This window comes from Bufo bufo, chromosome 2 (genome assembly GCF_905171765.1).
Source record: "Bufo bufo chromosome 2, aBufBuf1.1, whole genome shotgun sequence".
NCBI classification, from domain to species: Eukaryota; Metazoa; Chordata; class Amphibia; order Anura; family Bufonidae; genus Bufo; species Bufo bufo.
Window position 1 is genome coordinate 769,469,988 of NC_053390.1, and position 18,168 is coordinate 769,488,155.

At 43.9% G+C, this 18,168-nt stretch overlaps 1 protein-coding gene across 6 annotated transcripts in view; it reads right to left on the bottom strand.

Moving 5' to 3' along the window:
- The window catches only part of CPEB2 (cytoplasmic polyadenylation element binding protein 2), an 85,550-nt gene that overhangs the window by 10,791 nt on the left and 56,591 nt on the right, over positions 1–18,168 (bottom strand). For 4 of the 6 annotated variants that reach the window (XM_040419089.1, XM_040419088.1, XM_040419091.1 and 1 more), the window contains 3 exons: positions 13,262–13,285; positions 3,677–3,847; positions 3,407–3,496 (listed from right to left, as the gene is read on the bottom strand). In XM_040419089.1, coding sequence (XP_040275023.1) covers positions 3,407–3,496; positions 3,677–3,847; positions 13,262–13,285 — 285 coding nt within the window. The remainder of the gene's footprint in view (positions 1–3,406; positions 3,497–3,676; positions 3,848–13,261; positions 13,286–18,168) is intronic. The other 2 variants (XM_040419093.1, XM_040419092.1) reach the window with 1 other exon arrangement.

Sequence of the window (18,168 nt, forward strand, 5' to 3'; positions counted from 1 at the left end):
CTTATAAAGGACTTTTCCAGTCGGAAACCGCTTTCTCTAAAGTAAACCCTGGTGTCTAGCAGATCAGTGCAGGTCCTGCTACTTATAGAGATGCTCCCAACTGAACCATTTGTGGCTGAGATCGAAATACCCATCTTATGTGAATGGGCCGCGCTGAATTATTTCCGTATCTCCTATAGGAGGTAGAGATTCAGTGTACAGTTGTGGCCAAAAGTTTTGAGAATTACATAAATATTGGAAATTGGAAAAGTTGCTGCTTAAGTTTTTATAATAGCAATTTGCATATACTCCAGAATGTTATGAAGAGTGATCAGATGAATTGCATAGTCCTTCTTTGCCATTAAAAATTAACTTAATCCCAAAAAAACCTTTCCACTGCATTTCATGGCTGTCATTAAAGGACCTGCTGAGATCATTTCAGTAATTGTCTTGTTAACTAAGGTGAGAATGTTGACGAGCACAAGGCTGGAGATCATTATGTCAGGCTGATTGGGTTAAAATGGCAGACTTGACATGTTAAAAGGAGGGTGATGCTTGTTCTTCCATTGTTAACCATGGTGACCTGCAAAGAAACGCGTGCAGCTATCATTGCGTTGCATTAAAATGGCTTCACAGTAGGGCTGCACGATATGGGAATTTTGTGCGATTGCGATTAGGGCCCTAAAAATTGCGATAACGATATGCGATGCAATATTTTAAGGGAATTGTGCTAGAGGTCTATTTGCTTGGATTTTCCCATATGAGCCGCTGACGCGGCTGGGTATGACAGTTATGGGGGATCTGTGGATGGCACTGTTGTGGGGAATCTGTGGATAACGCTGTGTTGTGGGGGATCTGTGGATGACGCTGTGTTGTGGGGGATCTGTGGATGACGCTGTGTTGTGGGGGATCTGTGGATGACGCTGTGTTGTGGGGGATCTATGGATGACGCTGTGTTGTGGGGGATCTGTGGATGACGCTGTGTTGTGGGGGATCTGTGGATGACGCTGTGTTGTGGGGGATCTGTGGATGACGCTGTGTTGTGGGGGATCTGTGGATGACGCTGTGTTGTGGGGGATCTGTGGATGACGCTGTGTTGTGGGGGATCTGTGGAGGACGCTGTGTTGTGGGGGATCTGTGGAGGACGCTGTGTTGTGGGGGATCTGTGGAGGACGCTGTGTTGTGGGGGATCTGTGGAGGACGCTGTGTTGTGGGGGATCTGTGGAGGACGCTGTGTTGTGGGGGATCTGTGGAGGACGCTGTGTTGTGGGGGATCTGTGGAGGACGCTGTGTTGTGGGGGATCTGTGGAGGACGCTGTGTTGTGGGGGATCTGTGGAGGACGCTGTGTTGTGGGGGATCTGTGGAGGACGCTGTGTTGTGGGGGATCTGTGGAGGACGCTGTGTTGTGGGGGATCTGTGGAGGACGCTGTGTTGTGGGGGATCTGTGGAGGACGCAGTTATAGGGGATGTGTGCTATGACACATAGGGCCATGAGGGGGGGCAGCATAAGACATATAGCATCTTATGCTGGTCGCCCTCATGGCCCTATGTGTCCCCTCATGTGTCCTAAACTGCGCACATAACTGGCTTTGTGTGTAAAGTATTTTACTAGTGTGTAAAACAAGCTCTCTCCTATTGATAACATGGCCGCCTCTGTACTCACTGTCACTATGAATGCACTACAGCGAGCTGGCCGGCCGGCGCGTGACTGACGTCACTTAGTAACGCCCCTCCCACTTCAGGAAGCAGGAGCGTTACTAAGTGACATTAGTCACGCGCCGGCCGGCCCGCTCGCTGCCGTTCGCTGCAGTGCATTCATCGTGACAGTGAGTACAGAGGCTGGACCTGTTATCAATAGGAGAGAGATTGTTTCACACACTAGTAAAATACTTTACACACAAAGCCAGTTATGTGCGCGGGGCCCCTTCATATATAATCGCAGCATTTTCGGGTCGGCCAAATCGCCATATCGCATTTGCCGATTATCGCGCTTCGATTATTTTTTTGATTTATCGTGCAGCCCTACTTCACAGGCAAGGATATTGTGGCTACTAAGATTGCACCTCAATCAACAATTTATAGGATCATCAAGAACTTCAAGGAAAGAGGTTCAATTCTTGTTAAGAAGGCTTCAGGGCGTCCAAGAAAGTCCAGCAAGCGCCAGGATCGTCTCCTAAAGAGGATTCAGCTGCGGGATCGGAGTGCCACCAGTGCAGAGCTTGCTCAGGAATGGCAGCAGGCAGGTGTGAGCGCATCTGCACGCACAGTGAGGCGAAGACTTTTGGAAGATGGCCTGGTGTCAAGAAGGGCAGCAAAGAAGCCACTTCTCTCCAAAAAAAACATCAGGGACAGATTGATCTTCTGCAGAAAGTATGGTGAATGGACTGCTGAGGACTGGGGCAAAGTAATATTCTCCGATGAAGCCTCTTTCCGATTGTTTGGGGCATCTGGAAAAAGGCTTGTCCGGAGAAGAAAAGGTGAGCGCTACCATCAGTCCTGTGTCATGCCAACAGTAAAGCATCCTGAGACCATTCATGTGTGGGGTTGCTTCTCATCCAAGGGAGTGGGCTCACTCACAATTTTGCCCAAAAACACAGCCATGAATAAAGAATGGTACCAAAACACCCTCCAACAGCAACTTCTTCCAACAATCCAACAACAGTTTGGTGAAGAACAATGCATTTTCCAGCACGATGGAGCACCGTGCCATAAGGCAAAAGTGATAACTAAGTGGCTCGGGGACCAAAACGTTGACATTTTGGGTCCATGGCCTGGAAACTCCCCAGATCTTAATCCCATTGAGAACTTGTGGTCAATCCTCAAGAGGCGGGTGGACAAACAAAAACCCACTAATTCTGACAAACTCCAAGAAGTGATTATGAAAGAATGGGTTGCTATCAGTCAGGAATTGGCCCAGAAGTTGATTGAGAGCATGCCCAGTCGAATTGCAGAGGTCCTGAAAAAGAAGGGCCAACACTGCAAATACTGACTCTTTGCATAAATGTCATGTAATTGTCGATAAAAGCCTTTGAAACGTATGAAGTGCGTGTAATTATATTTCACTACAGCACAGAAACAACTGAAACAAAGATCTAAAAGCAGTTTAGCAACAAACTTTGTGAAAACTAATATTTGTGTCATTCTCAAAACTTTTGGCCACGACTGTAGAACTGTTCCCGCAACTTCCCGAAGTCCAGTGTGAGGGCCATCATGATATCTTTGCCATATCACAGCAGATACCACCCTTTCATAAGCAGCTAGCATCATAGACACAACCCTAACAGCATCCAGTGTGGCCTTGCGACATCATGGCTGAGCGCTTATCTGGATGCTGAGGGACGGAAATAGCTTCTCATGTAAGTTCTAGGTGTTACACATTACAGCAGATCAATGTATCTATGAAGATGGAGGGAATCAACTTGTTACCTTTTGGTGGAAAGTAAGATTTGCTTTCTGCCTTGTGGGGCCAATCTACCACCAGGGGACCAAACCGACGAAAACTGGCAGTGATCTCGTCTGAAGAGAGAAGCAACATTTCCAAATTACTGCATCATGAAACCAGCAGAGACAGAAATAGAGCAGCAGAGTATTTGTCACATCCAATAATAAAACCAATCAATAATTGGTAGACAAAAGGAGCGTAAAACGGTGACAACCCCTCCCCACCACCCCCTCAACATCTCCACCATATCTCACCTTCATCTATATCAGGGGGAAGTCCACCAACAAACACCTTTCGTGAAAAGCGTTCAATTCTCTCGCCGTTTTGATGTCCAGAGTAGCAATTGGGTGAATTCAGAACGCCGACTTGGTCATTATGGCCATCATCAAGCAGACCATCATCTATTGGGAAGAGAGAGGAGCGACCTGAGGGAAACAAAGAGAAGAGTTATCATGTATGGCACCAACATACGGTATTTCTCCAGTCAATGAAGTGACAACGTTTCTGAGATACTTTCAGAACAGTGGTTGTCACTTTTCAACCTCATTCTAGTATTGTCTTTGAAAGCTCAGGATAATGTATTTACTGCTCAACTGTGCAAAGCAGAAAGATGGCGGTTCATTGTATATACGGATAGAAACTGTACAAAGCAGATAGATGGCGGTTCACTGTATATACGGATAAAAACTGTGCAAGGCAGAGATGGCGGTTCATTGTATATGCAGATACAACTGTACCAAGCAGATAGATGGCGGTTTATTGTATATACAGATACAACTGTACCAAGCAGATATGGCGGTTCAGTGTATATGCAGATACAACTGTACCAAGCAGATAGATGGCGGTTCATTGTATATGCAGATACAACTGTACCAAGCAGATAGATGGCGGTTTATTGTATATGCAGATACAACTGTACCAAGCAGATATGGCGGTTCATTGTATATGCAGATACAACTGTACCAAGCAGATATGGCGGTTCAGTGTATATGCAGATACAACTGTACCAAGCAGATATGGCGGTTCAGTGTATATGCAGATACAACTGTACCAAGCAGATATGGCGGTTCAGTGTATATGCAGATACAACTGTACCAAGCAGATAGATGGCGGTTCATTGTATATGCAGATACAACTGTACCAAGCAGATAGATGGCGGTTTATTGTATATACAGATACAACTGTACCAAGCAGATAGATGGCGGTTCATTGTATATGCAGATACAACTGTACCAAGCAGATAGATGGCGGTTCATTGTATATGCAAATACAACTGTACCAAGCAGATAGATGGCGGTTCATTGTATATACAGATACAACTGTACCAAGCAGATAGATGGCGGTTCATTGTATATGAAGATACAACTGTACCAAGCAGATAGATGGCGGTTCATTGTATATACAGTTACAACTGTACCAAGCAGATAGATGGCGGTTCAGTGTATATGCAGATACAACTGTAACAAGCAGAGATGGTGGTTCATTGTATATGCAGATACAACTGTACCAAGCAGATAGATGGCGGTTCATTGTATATACGGATAAAAACTGTGCAAAGCAGATAGATGGCGGTTCATTGTATATACGGATAAAAACTGTACAAAGCAGAAAGATGGCGATTTATTGTATATACAGATAAAATTGTACAAAGCAGAGATGGTGGTTCATTGTATATACAGATAACTGTACCAAGCAGATAGATGGCGGTTCATTGTATATACGGATAAAAACTGTACAAAGCAGAGATGGCGGTTCATTGTATATGCAGATACAACTGTAACAAGCAGATAGATGGCGGTTCAGTGTATATACAGTTACAACTGTACCAGGCAGATAAATGGCCGTTCATTGTATATGCAAACACAGTTGCACAAAGCAAATAGATGGCAATTCATTGTATATACTGAACTGTACAAAGCAGTTAGATGGCGGTTCATTGCAGATACAGATACAATTGTACCAAGATAATAGATGGTAGCACATTGTATATGTAGACACAGTTGCACAAAGCAGATTGATGGAGGTTCATTGTATATACTGATAGTTATACAAAGACAGATAGATGGCGGTTTTGCACACTGTACAGTTTGATGCTGAGGTGAGCAAAACATTGCAGATCATTTCTTAAAAAGGTTAACGAACCAATAATGAAAAAGCATTGACAGCGCCCAGTTTTACAGCCCTTAATTACATTCTAGCAGGAAGCTTCATTACATTGTATCAGGAGGGACCTGTATAGTTCAAAGAGGGCTATAAATCACAGCTTCAACATGGTGTTGGGCTGCAGCAGTATAATAAATGCCTCCGGAGTGTTGTAACCTGACAGGTAGGAGATTGGTTGATGTGAGCGGCCTGACTGAATGATGGATTACTTTGGCGATATAGTGGCCATCTTATATCACAGAAAATGCTCTGAGAAAAATCTTACAAGAACATGCACTTTCACAGAAATCCATGACACGTCAATTTGCTAGAAAACAAGACCAGTTTACCAATTAGCACTGAACTAGGTTATCACTAAACCGTAGAAAACGATAAACTCAAATCCTAGCAATTTAAGAAAGTTTGTTCAAGGATATATATATATATTTTTTTTTTAAGTCTACAGGAACAAGTTCACAATTCTGCACAGGTCTCCACATCCCCTGCACAGACAGAGAAGATAACATGCTGCCTATCTGTAGCCACCACTAGAGGGAGCACAGCTGCTTACTGCATACACTGAATTCAATAACACAGCATGCAGTAAGCTCCCTCTAGTGGTGGCTGAAGGTAGCCAGTATATTAGGTTTTAGCTCTGGATCATTAATATACTATACAGATATATTAAGGAATTAATCAGCAAATGATGTTGGACGCATAAGTGATGTCATAGTGAGGCATTCATCTTAAAATCTTTAAGTGTTCCCTTTAAATTGGGAATAAGCATTTTTATTACATTAACATGAGCAGCATTGTTTTTTTTAAAGTTTGCAAATTCAAAAGGGTAAAGCATAGGATAGGCCTAACCTACCATATATGCACATACTGTACATACAGCATCTACTGATCGATCGATTTATCTAGGATATATATAATTTCCACCGTTTTGAGCAGATGATATAGGTTAGGCGCCATATACAGCACTTTGTAAAGTCTAGCAGCCAGACGATTCTCAACAGTACTTTTTTGTAGGCAGCCCGATACATCGCTCCAGTGCAATACTCATTACTTACATTATAATCTATATGCAAAGACACAATACTAGTATGTATGACATAAGATGTAGCCATCAGTCCAATTAAGCTCCAAGGACATAGACAGAAAGAAGGTCTAGGAGACATCCACCTGTCCATAACTCACAGTACCCTAAAAGTGATCGGTTAGATTATCGCTAACAAGGCCTGTGTAAAGGTGGCACAGATTACCAGATGAACATGTGAAACGCATGTTCATTGGGTGATTGGATCACTCGTGTGGACACCTAAATCATCTGCTTCTGGCAAACAATATTTAGTATGGGGACGAGCGATGGGATTAGCGATCATTGCTCCCCATACAGTGGAGGAGATTACTGCATTTACATGCAGCAGTCATCTTCACCGACGACTGTCAGGAAGAAACTCTTCATTCCCAACAATCACTTGCTACATCGGGCTACGTAAAGGACAGTGGGTGTGAACCAACTGTATCGCTGATCGGATCTGACTTAAGGGCGTTATCTAAGTTGCTCCCCTGGTTTTCACCCCTGTACAGGGATTTGGACTTTAATGCAGAGAAACCACCATGAAGCTATCTCTTGAAGTAGTCTCCGTTCAGAGACAGCCGACGCAGGCAGGTCAAGAGACACCAGGACGGAGCACCAAAGGGACAGATTGTCAGTGGACAAGCTGAGGCCAGGGCAGGCAGAGTATTGTCTATCTGGTAAACAGGCAATAGGTAAGTGCAGGCGGAATAGGGTTAATATGAAGAACAGGTGGTGGTCGGGATGGCAGGAACAGGATCAACATGGGAAACAGGCAGAGTTCAGGCACAAGAGCTCAGAAGACACAAACAGCAGGAACAAGACAAGCTAAAAACCTCTATTCTCAGACACCTTCTCACAGGGCAAGGTCACCACTGGCTGAGTAACAATTAGGCAACAGCAGTCGCACCCTAAGGTACCAGGAGTATACTGGTGGCTGTGTGTGGCGGGGGAGTTAAGATGGTGGCAGGCGCGGACTGCCACCTTTACACAAAGTCTAAAGGGAAGCTGCATGACTTGAACACTAAAGACAGAAGTGAAGCACCAACCTTTTAAGCCATGCACTATGTATGACACAGTGTATCAAGGTTTTTGGGGTGTTCCTATATGCAAAGAGGTATCCCCCAAGAAAGAGAACCATCTCATCAGTGCCACCTACTGGACGCCACTATGATCAAAACCTGACTTTCCAACAAGCCTTGTGATTTGACAAGAGACCAGATATCCATCCGTAGACAGCTGTTTCGGGGTTCTAGTCTCTCATCGGTACAGAGTAGGATTCTGGCTGGCTGGGTGGGATGCCTTGGAAGTGGCTTAGGTAAGGTGCTGAATCTTCTTAAAGAGACCCGTCCCGTATAGAGACTTACTGGAAGTACTTCTGTAAGACATCCGTTTTCAGTCTGTAAATGTGCCATCGCCTTTTGGTTAATTTGATCAGACAATAAGCGGTAAGTGTAGTTACACTATCTTACGAGTCTATCATATTGAGACACTCCATATGACCACATCTACCAGGTGTCTATACACTAGGATGTGGGGTCAGAACAGCACCAGTTTGAATCAAATGCCTCTTGCCCAAACTTTAAGGGGCCGAATAATAATCAGCATTTGTCCTTTGGACTACAAGATAGGTCTGTTTTTAGTCTGTGCTAATTGAGGACCTTTAAAAGGACCTATGATTTTAATTTGAGGTTGGAATCTGAAGCAGTGCACACATCTCACCCTGAAACTAGTTTTTATTACGGCCATTTGTCTGGAAGCTTTAAGTGAAGCAGATGGGGCTAGAATTTCACAGACCTGACCCTCCGCTCACTGTGATCGAGTGACCAGCTGCAGGAGAAGAATGCCTTCCTTAGCAAGTGTCTAATGTCTGAAAAACACGTTCTACTAAATTTATAACCCAGAAGGTACTGGCATTGCAACCCCAGAGTGTCGAGACATCAGGAACTGTGGTTCTGTGGTCTGATGAATGATACCACCAGGAGAGGAGTCCTTCCCATGAACTGGCTCCAAGGACATGGAGATAAAATGTAGCAAGGATGAGCAATGTCATCATCTCTTGGTATTACAAGGATAATGTGATTTTGTGACGAGGACATACTGTGGGTATAACATTGGCATTTTATGCACTGTATTAGGGTATATTCACATGGGCAGGTAGTGTGGCGTCCAGTCAAAATCACATTAGCTGCAAATTACTACAATTTCAAGATGCAATTTTTGGCCAGGTTACATTGATTTTTTTATCTTTATTTACTCTTTTTATATGTTTTTTTTTTTTTTGCGCAGCATGTGTTCAACACTGATCTGTATTGGTACCGTCTTCAGCCCGATACGGATACAATCTAGATCCAAAGATGGAACAAATAGTAAAAAAAAAGAACAATCTATATTGTGCATCAATATCTGATACATATGCAAGTGTGCGGGAGGAAAATAGACCAGACACCGTAGTAACAGTAGTAGATGGTGGACTTACTAAGGGACTGATACATGAAGTCTCCATGACTTAGTGATAGGTCATCAATATCAGATCAGTGGGGGTCCCATTTCCAGCACCTCCGCTGATTGCCTGTCTGTAGGGGCTCCACCACAGCCTGGTTACTGCAGCGCTGCGCCCATTAAGGGTTATAGTACCTGGTTCTGGTGGCCGTGGCTCCTGCAAACAGCTGATTGGCAGGTTGCTGGGAGTAGAACCCCCAAGCGATCTGATATTGATGAAGACCTTTTTAAAAAAATACTTAGGTCCTTATATATAGAACTGCAAATTAGCATGTGTTTTCAACAGACATGGGGGGTGACATTTGCTCACCAGCTGCTCTTGGCTCTAAGCAAACCAATAGTACTTCAAGGGGGCGTTTAAACATTCCTTTTAGCTCATGTCAATGGGATCCCAATCCTGGAGGCCATTTGACCAAATTATTAACGGTAGTTAAATTTTGATAAACTGGATAATGTTGAGACTTCCTTTGTAGGATACATTTGTTCCATGTCTGAAAAATGCTAAAAACGTTAAAGTGGTTGGGAAATGCATCTGATGCGCCAATAGACTTATTGGCCAGACTCAAGGTGGCCATGATATATTCGTCCAAAGATGAGAAAACCAAAATGATAGCTCTTTGGGTGAAACTTTATCAGCGAACGATTGTTTTTGTTATACAAAGACAGATTATCACTGTCTGAAAAGAAGGTGGCCATGATCAAAATTTTTGTCCGATAAACGGGTGGAAGAAAGATTTTATTTTATTTTTTAAATGTTCAGAGAAAGATCTATCGTCCATCGCCCTATTTCATTGAATGTTTATGGGTCAGTCTGAACTACTTTAACGGTCAATATTTAATTGTGCATGGCCGTGTCCGCAAAATGGTCGGATGGCGCAACTGATTGAGAGCATACCCTTCTTTCCCCAACCTGCTGCTTTGTCTAGGAGAATTAAGGGTTTTAAAATATGAAGAGCGCCCATGGACAGGCCTTGGCTACTCAGTGCTTGCTAGGAGACTCCAGGGAAGCAGAGCAGAGAAGCTAAGGTTCAGAGAGCTTAGGGCCTTCCCTCGGTGAACTTGGCGTACTTTCACACATGCGTTGTTGGATTCCGGCAGGCAGTTCCGTTCCATCTGTATGCAAACAGATTCCATTTGCAGACGGATCCGGATCCGTCTCACAAATGCATTGCAATGCCGGATCCGTCTCTCCGGTTGTAATCTGGAAAAACGGATACGGTATTTATTTTTTTCACATTTTTAAAAGGTCTGCGCATGTGCAGACAGCATCCGTTTTTCCAGAACACTTGGGCATTAATGCATTTCAATGGAAAATAATGCCGGATCCGACAAGTGTTCCGGAATTTCGGACGGAGAAAATACTGCAGCATGCTGCGTTTTCTCCGGCCAAACACCGTAAAAGGGACTGAACTGAAGACATCCTGATGCATACCGAACGGATTGTTCTCCATTCAGAATGCGCGGGGATAAAACTGATCAGTTTTATTCCGGTATTGAGCCCCTAGGACAGAACTCAATACCGGAAAAGTTTAACGCAAGTGTGAAAGTACCCTAAAAGAGGTCTTCAACCTTTTGGGTCCTTGGCTGCCTCGCTCAGGTGACCTGTCCCACTGAGCAAAAAAAATGTACAATTTATACAAAAACCTGGGAAGAGTTCAGTCACATGCCTGCGTTTTAAAAAAAAACTATGAGTCAGCATGGAAAATAGATTAAAAAAAATTCTTAAAGGGGATTCCGGTTACAAAAATGTACCTCAATCCATAGAATAGGTGATAACTTAGATCGGTGGGGGTCCTGCCTCTGAAATGGATGGAGCGGCTGGTCAGAATGCCCACCGCCGCTCCAGTCATTTCTATAGGAACGTCAGAGTACCGTGATCTGCTATATCTGGCGGTGTGCATTCTGACCAGCCGCTCCATCCATTTCAAGGGAAGCTACACGGGGTGTGGGGCCCTCATTCTCGCGATCGGTGGGGGTCCTACCAGTGAATAGGGGATAACGTTCTGGAACTAGAATACCCCTTTAGGAGATGTTTTCCAAGAGATTGTAGCTAAACATAACTCAGCCATGCCAGGAATTGGTTAGCTGCCACTTGTGTTCATTGTCACCCGGGGAGTCGATGACGTAGATGCCACAGTCTATGAGGCTTGTAAGCTGCTATTGGGAGGGTGTGACTTCATGGTTCATACTGACCATGTGTCCTTTCAGTAACATCTCGCTGCCTGGGGTGGTTATTACCTTGGTCCTACAGCAAGTCTACAAAGGTCAACGCACTGTAAATGTCCAAGAGATGTCATCATAGTCACAATCTCTGGATGGCTGCACACATCAGAATATGCATGATCAAACCCATCCTTCTGATAACGTGCATTGTGGGTAAGGGAAGGTAATGATCTGAAAGATTTGGATAATACGCGTTTAGGGGATTCTAAATCTGCAACTCTTATGTTCTTCCATGTCTACACACATAACACAAATGACTTGATTAAAGTGAACCTCCACTATAACATTACATTTTTGATCAATTTCTTAAAATATTGTTAAAGCTGTGGCAGCTCCATTTGTCATACAAAGCGTCATATTACCTATATAGGGTTACATGCTAGAAATGCAGCCATCACCAGGGGACCTGAGAAGCTTACTGCATACTGTGTTATTATTGAGCTCAATGTATAAACAGAAAGCTCCTAAGCTCCCTCTAGTGGTGGCTACAGAAAGATAGAATTTTACCATCTAGCCCTATGTCTACTGAAATTAAAGGGGTTGTCTCGCTTCAGGAAATAGAATTTATTATGTAGAGGAAGTTAATACAAGCTACTTACTAATGTATTGTGATTGTCCATATTGCTTCCTTTGCTGGCTGGATTCATTTTTCCATCACATTATACACTGCTCGTTTCCATGGTTACAGACCACCCTGCAATCCATCAGTGGTGGTTGTTCTTGCACACTATAGGACAAAGCGCTAGCATCTCTGGTGGCCGGGACCATGGCATTGCACATAGGCTAGTGCTTGTTCCTACAGTGTGCAAGCACGACCACCACTGGTGGATTGCAGGGTGGTCTGTAACCATGGAAACGAGCAGTGTATAATGTGATATGGATAATAACAATACATTAGTAAGTGCCTTGTATTAAACCTGTTGATTTCAGCAGGACCTGCTGGCCATCTAATGTGTACAGGGGCCTCCTGACTTTACCCTAAGATGTTGACGGAGAGAAGGATCACACACGTGGATTTTAACATGCCCAATCCCTTTCTTTTCAGAGGAGGCTTAGGCAGGGTGCTGAATCTCCTTAAAGAGACCCGTGCTGTATGGAGACCTACTGGAAGCTCTCCATGGTATGGGGGCTTATTGGCAATGCTCCATGGGAAAAGAATATCCAAAGAGGTATCTCCCAAGGAAGAGAACCATCTTGCCAGTGCTTCATCGTGGAAGTGGCAAGAGTCAAAATCCAACTTTCCAAAAAACCTTGGGAATATAGCCAAATCAGATATCCATCTGTAGACAGCTGTTTCAGGGTGCTTGCCCCTCGTCAGTACGTAGGCTTCTGGCTGGCCACCTCCAAGAGGTGGTGCTGGTGGTGATATGGTTCTCTTACTTGGGAGACCCGTCTTTGTATGTTTTCAGAGGAGATAAGTGCACCAGAAGTGTCTGACAGCAGCTTCCATCCCTCTCCTCATTCAGGGAAGCTGTCAGCAGCTGCAATGTGTATCTATTTAACGTCCAAGGCGCTAATCTGCTGACATTTCGTGGCATGGTCAGATGTTCTAACCTGACCATGCATCAGCGCCAGTGACTGGAAGCAGTGATGGACAGTCTACAATTTTTAGGCCCCTTGTCCCTGATGTGGGCCATACATTGCATGTGGTCAGAAAGAAAGTAATTCCTATAGCCCTGATATAACTACAGCTTATGGTGTAATCATCTGATAAGGTTTTATAGGACGCATTCTATTAGTAATCAGTAGATTTGTGTTAATCAAAGCACATCATTCATCCATGAGGGAAATCCAGAAGTTCTGATTGAGGACAGGATGAGAGAGAAATCAATACTGATCAGGCAAATTAATGGTTAACTCAGCTTTAGTAATAAATGGATAGATGAATTACCTCGTCTTCTCCCATAACTCCTTGCTGCATGTAAACAAAGGATAACATGATCAATCTTTTATATAGTCAAAGCGCTAAGAAAACTAATATACGGCAATGAAGACCCAATATCAAACAACAGTACTTAAAGGGCATCTGTCAGCAGTTTTGTACCTATGACACTGGCTGACCTGTTACATGTGCTCTTGGCAGCTGAAGACGTCTGTGTTGGTCCCATGTTCATATGTGCCCGCATTGCTGAGAAAAATTATATTTTATTATATGTAAATGAGCCTCTAGGAGCAACGGGGGCGTTACCATTAGACCTAGAGGCTCTGCTCTCTCTGCAACTGCCGCACCCTCTGCACTTTGATTAACAGGGCCAGGTGTGATAATGTTTATAGTGCATGACCATGTCAAAGTAGAGAGGGCACAGAGTGAGAAGAGCCTCTAGGTGCAACGACAACGCCCCCGTTGCTCCTAGAGGCTCATTTGCAAAGCAGACACATATGAACATGGGACCAACACAGATGTCTTCAGCTGCCAAGCGGATATGTAACAGGTCAGCCAGTGTCATAGGTACAAATCTGCTGACAGATTGAAAGGAATTGTTCAGGAGTAGAAAAACATGGCTGCTTTCTTCCAAAAATAGCACCACCCCTGTCCATGGGTTGTGTCTGGTCTTGCAGGTCACCTCCACTGGATTCCATAGAGCAGAGCTGCAATGCTGCGCTCAACCTGTGCACAGGGGCGGTGCTGTTTTTGAAAGAAAGCAAAAGATGTTTTTCTGAACCTGGACAACTCTTCTAAAGGGGCATTACAAATTTAGAAAAGAAAGGTTATACAATTTTCCAATATACTTTCTGCATCAATTCCTCTACGACGTTCAAGATCTCTTCTATTGAATGACAGCCAGCAGAGATCTTGAAAAATAAGAAACTGATTAGGAAAAGAGATGAGAAAATTGTATAAATTTTCATTATGCAAAGAATAGCCTTTACTTGCTCAAACCAGAACACCCCTTAGGTAAGATGCCCGACCAGAAATAGACATGATAAATTCATATTTACATAGGATTTTAATAGAAGATTCGTATTATAAGTCTATGGCTTTATGGCTGTGATAAGCTTCAAAAAGGGTTTTCTTAATTATGAGAAATGCACCGGCTGGCCTCTGGGGGGCAGTGTTGCAATGTTTTTTTATGAGCGGTTTGAATACTGTACATACTGGGAGTAACAATACTCTGCTCAGAATAAGCAATGATCATCTAATTTACCAAACAAGGGTTAAATAAGGCACATTCCCCCATAGATCTGTCCCTGCTGTGCGGAGAGCTCAGGGTTTCTTGCCCGTCATGAGACTTGCCATGTCCTCTGTATTAATAAATAATCCTCCGCTGAATCGTGTGATATCCAGAGGAGGAAGGGTTTATTTATTAGGCCTGTACAACTCCACCCCACATACATGTATGACCAGTTTGACTGAGGCTACATGCACACAACCGTATGTGTTTTGCGGTCCGCCATCCGTTTTTTTTTTTTGCGGATCCATTGTAACAATGGCTAAGGGTACTTTCACACTAGCGTTTTTCTTTTCCAGTATTGAGTTCTGTCCTAGGGGCTCAATACCGGAAAAGAACTGATCAGTTTATCCCTATGCATTCTGAATGGAGTACATTCCGTTCAGGATGCATCAGTTCAGTCCCTCTTACGTTTTTTGGCCGGAGAAAATACCGCAGCATGCTGCAGTTTTCTCTCCGGCCAAAAATCCTGACCACTTGCCAGAATGCCGGATCCGGCATTATTTCCATTGAAATGTATTTGTGCCGTATCCGGAATTAAGTGTTCCGGCAAAACGGATCCAGTTTTCCGGTCTGTGCATGTGCATACCTTTAAAATAAATACATACCGGATTCGTTTTTCCAGATGACACCGGAGAGACGGATCCGGTATTTCAATGCATTTGTCAGACGGATCCGCATCCGGATCCATCTGACAAATGCCATCCGTTTGCGTCCGGATTGCCGGAACTGCCTGCCGCAAGTGTGTAAGTACCCTTAAACGGACAAGAATAGCACATGTTCTATTTTTTTTTTTGCGGGGCTACGGAACGGACATATTTTGTGGACCCATTGAAATGAATGGGTTCTCATCCTATCCGCAAAAAAAACTGAACGGACACAAACAACGTTGGTGTGCATGAAGCCCGAGTATGAATGTGACGTCAGTGGGGGAGAGAGAAGAATTCAGCTGCCAGGCTCTGGAGGAGGCTCATCTCCCTGGAGAAGAAAAGGATTGGGCGCAGCCCATCCTTCACTCCCCCCACATCCTCTGTCGGGGAAGAGTCGGGAGCTCCCCATACATATTAGATTGTTGGTCGGTCCCACCCACAACAGCCGGTTTGGTCGACAATAGGGCCTTTTTTTACATTTCAAAAAAATTTTAACGGTACATACACAAAATTTCTGTCACTCACTACCCCTTAGATCCGGGTTTCTCAACTCCCGTATTCGGGACCCACCTACTGGTCAGGATTTGAGAATATCCCACAGAATGAATACCTGAGGTAAGTCCTGATGCATGGACACTAATTATATCACCTGCTCAATACTAAGGAAATCCTGAACACATGACTGGTAGATGGGTCCCGAGGACCGGAGTTCAGAAACTCTGCCTTAGGCCTCATGCACACGACCGTTGTTGTGTTCCGTTCTGCAAAATGGGGTTCTGTTGTTCCGTGATCCGTTTTTGTTTCCGTGTGTATTCCTTTATTTTTGGAGGATCACCAGACATGAAGGAAAGTAAAAAAAAAGTCTAAGTCAAGTTTGCCATGCAAATGATAGGAAAAAAACGGACGCGGACGTCAATCTTGTGTGCCTCCGCGTTTTTTCACGGTCCCATTGACTTGAATGGGTCCGCGAACCGTTTTCCGTGAAAAAAAATAGGACAGGTTATATTTTTTTTGACGGACTGGAACCACAGACGACAAACGGTGCATTAGCCGAGTTTTCAACGGACCCATTGAAAGTCAATGGGTCCGCAGAAAATCACGAAAAACGGAACAACGGACACGGAATAAAACAACGGTTGTGTGCATGAGGCCTTAGATGATCAAAATTGAAGGGAATGTGTCATCAGAAAGGGACAGGATCAGAAAGTTTTTATGTTGAAATTTAAAAAATATTTTGTTGAAGTTACTTTTATTCTTCCATGTCACTATGCATGTTTAAAAAATAATAATAATAAAAAAATTAAAAAAATGGCGGTTTTTGCACCGGCCACTAAGTCTGCACAGATCACTTCTCAGCAGTCATCTCATTATCATCACAAGCAAGACATATATATATATATAAATCTAAATAAATAAAACACAGGATCCACCATTCACTAGAGGTGATACCACAGCTTATCTATTCCCTATCCCTGCACAATGACCTTTGCACAGGTCACAGATCAAGTCAGTGAGGTCCCCTCCCATCTATTGTGTCTATGGCTCATGGTGGCTGCTGTAAAGCATCTCTCTATAGGCTGTTAACAGCAGCTTTGGCAAGATGGCCGGCCCCATAATCATGTTCAGAAAATAGAATTTACAAAAAACCTACAATCAGAAAATAAAAACAGATGAGAGAGGGGAAAAAAAAAGGACACTATCCGGTCTTAACTGAAAGAAAAAACGTTATAGTTGACACATTCCCTTTGGCCCCTTTCACACGGGCGAGTTTTCCGCGTGGGTGCAATGCGTGAGGTGAACGCATTGCGCCCGCACTGAATACGGACCCATTCACTTCAATGGAGCTGTGCAGATAAGCAGTGATTTTCATGCATCACTTGTGCGTTGCGTGAAAATTGCAGCATGTTCTATATTCTGAGTTTTTCACGCAACGCAGGCCCAATAGAAATGAATGGGTCTGCGTGAAAATTGCAATCATCCGCAAGCAAGTGCGGATGCGGTGCGATTTTCACGCATGGTTGCTAGGAGATGATAGGGATGAGCAACCCCATTAAAGTCTAATCACTATTATTTTCCCCTATAACATGGTTATAAGGGAAAGGCTACATGCACACGACCGTTGTGTGTTTTGAAGTCAATGGGTCCGCATGCGAGCCGACAAAACTGCGGCTCGGATGCGGACCAAAACAACGGCCGTGTGAATGCTTACTAAAATGTGCCTTGAGGGGTTAAAAAAAAATAATATTAACTCTCCTCATCCACTTGATCGCGCAGCCGGCATCGTCATCTTTTTTCTTCTTTCAGGACCTTTATTGACGTAATCTCGCTCACCACGCGGTGACGTCAGCGCAGGTCCTGCTGAATGAAGATAGAAGGATCTTCTATCTTCATTCACCAGGACCTGCGCTGATGTCACCGCGTGGTGAGTGCAATTACGTCATTAAAGGTCCTTTTGCAGGTCCTGCAAGAAGAAGAAAGAAAACTATGCCGGCTACGCGATCGAGTGGATGAGGCGAGTTAATTTTTTATTAAATTTTTTTAACCCCTAAAGGCACATTCACATTTAGTGAAGAAGTCCGTGTTCGGATCTGGGTATTACATTCAGTTTTTTCTCACGCGCGTGCAAAACGCATTGCACTCGTGCGGAAAAAACTGAACATCGGAACGCAGCAATCGCAGTCAAAACGGACTGCAATTGCGTGCCTACTCGCGCGGGTTTCCCGCAATGCACACGTGACGCATCCGGAGCCAATCCGGGACGCCCGTGTGAAAGAGGCCTTTAACAAAAAAAAATGACATAACACACACCATAAAAGTTTGACTTCTGCATTTATTTCCGATATTACATTGTGTCAACTGTCAGACCCCGGGGCGAAAATGTCATTTTTCCAAAAGAACAAAAAAGTCTTCATAAAAAAAATATCACATGCTCCAAAGAACATCTTGTACATTCGCCACATACAATATAATAGTTGTAA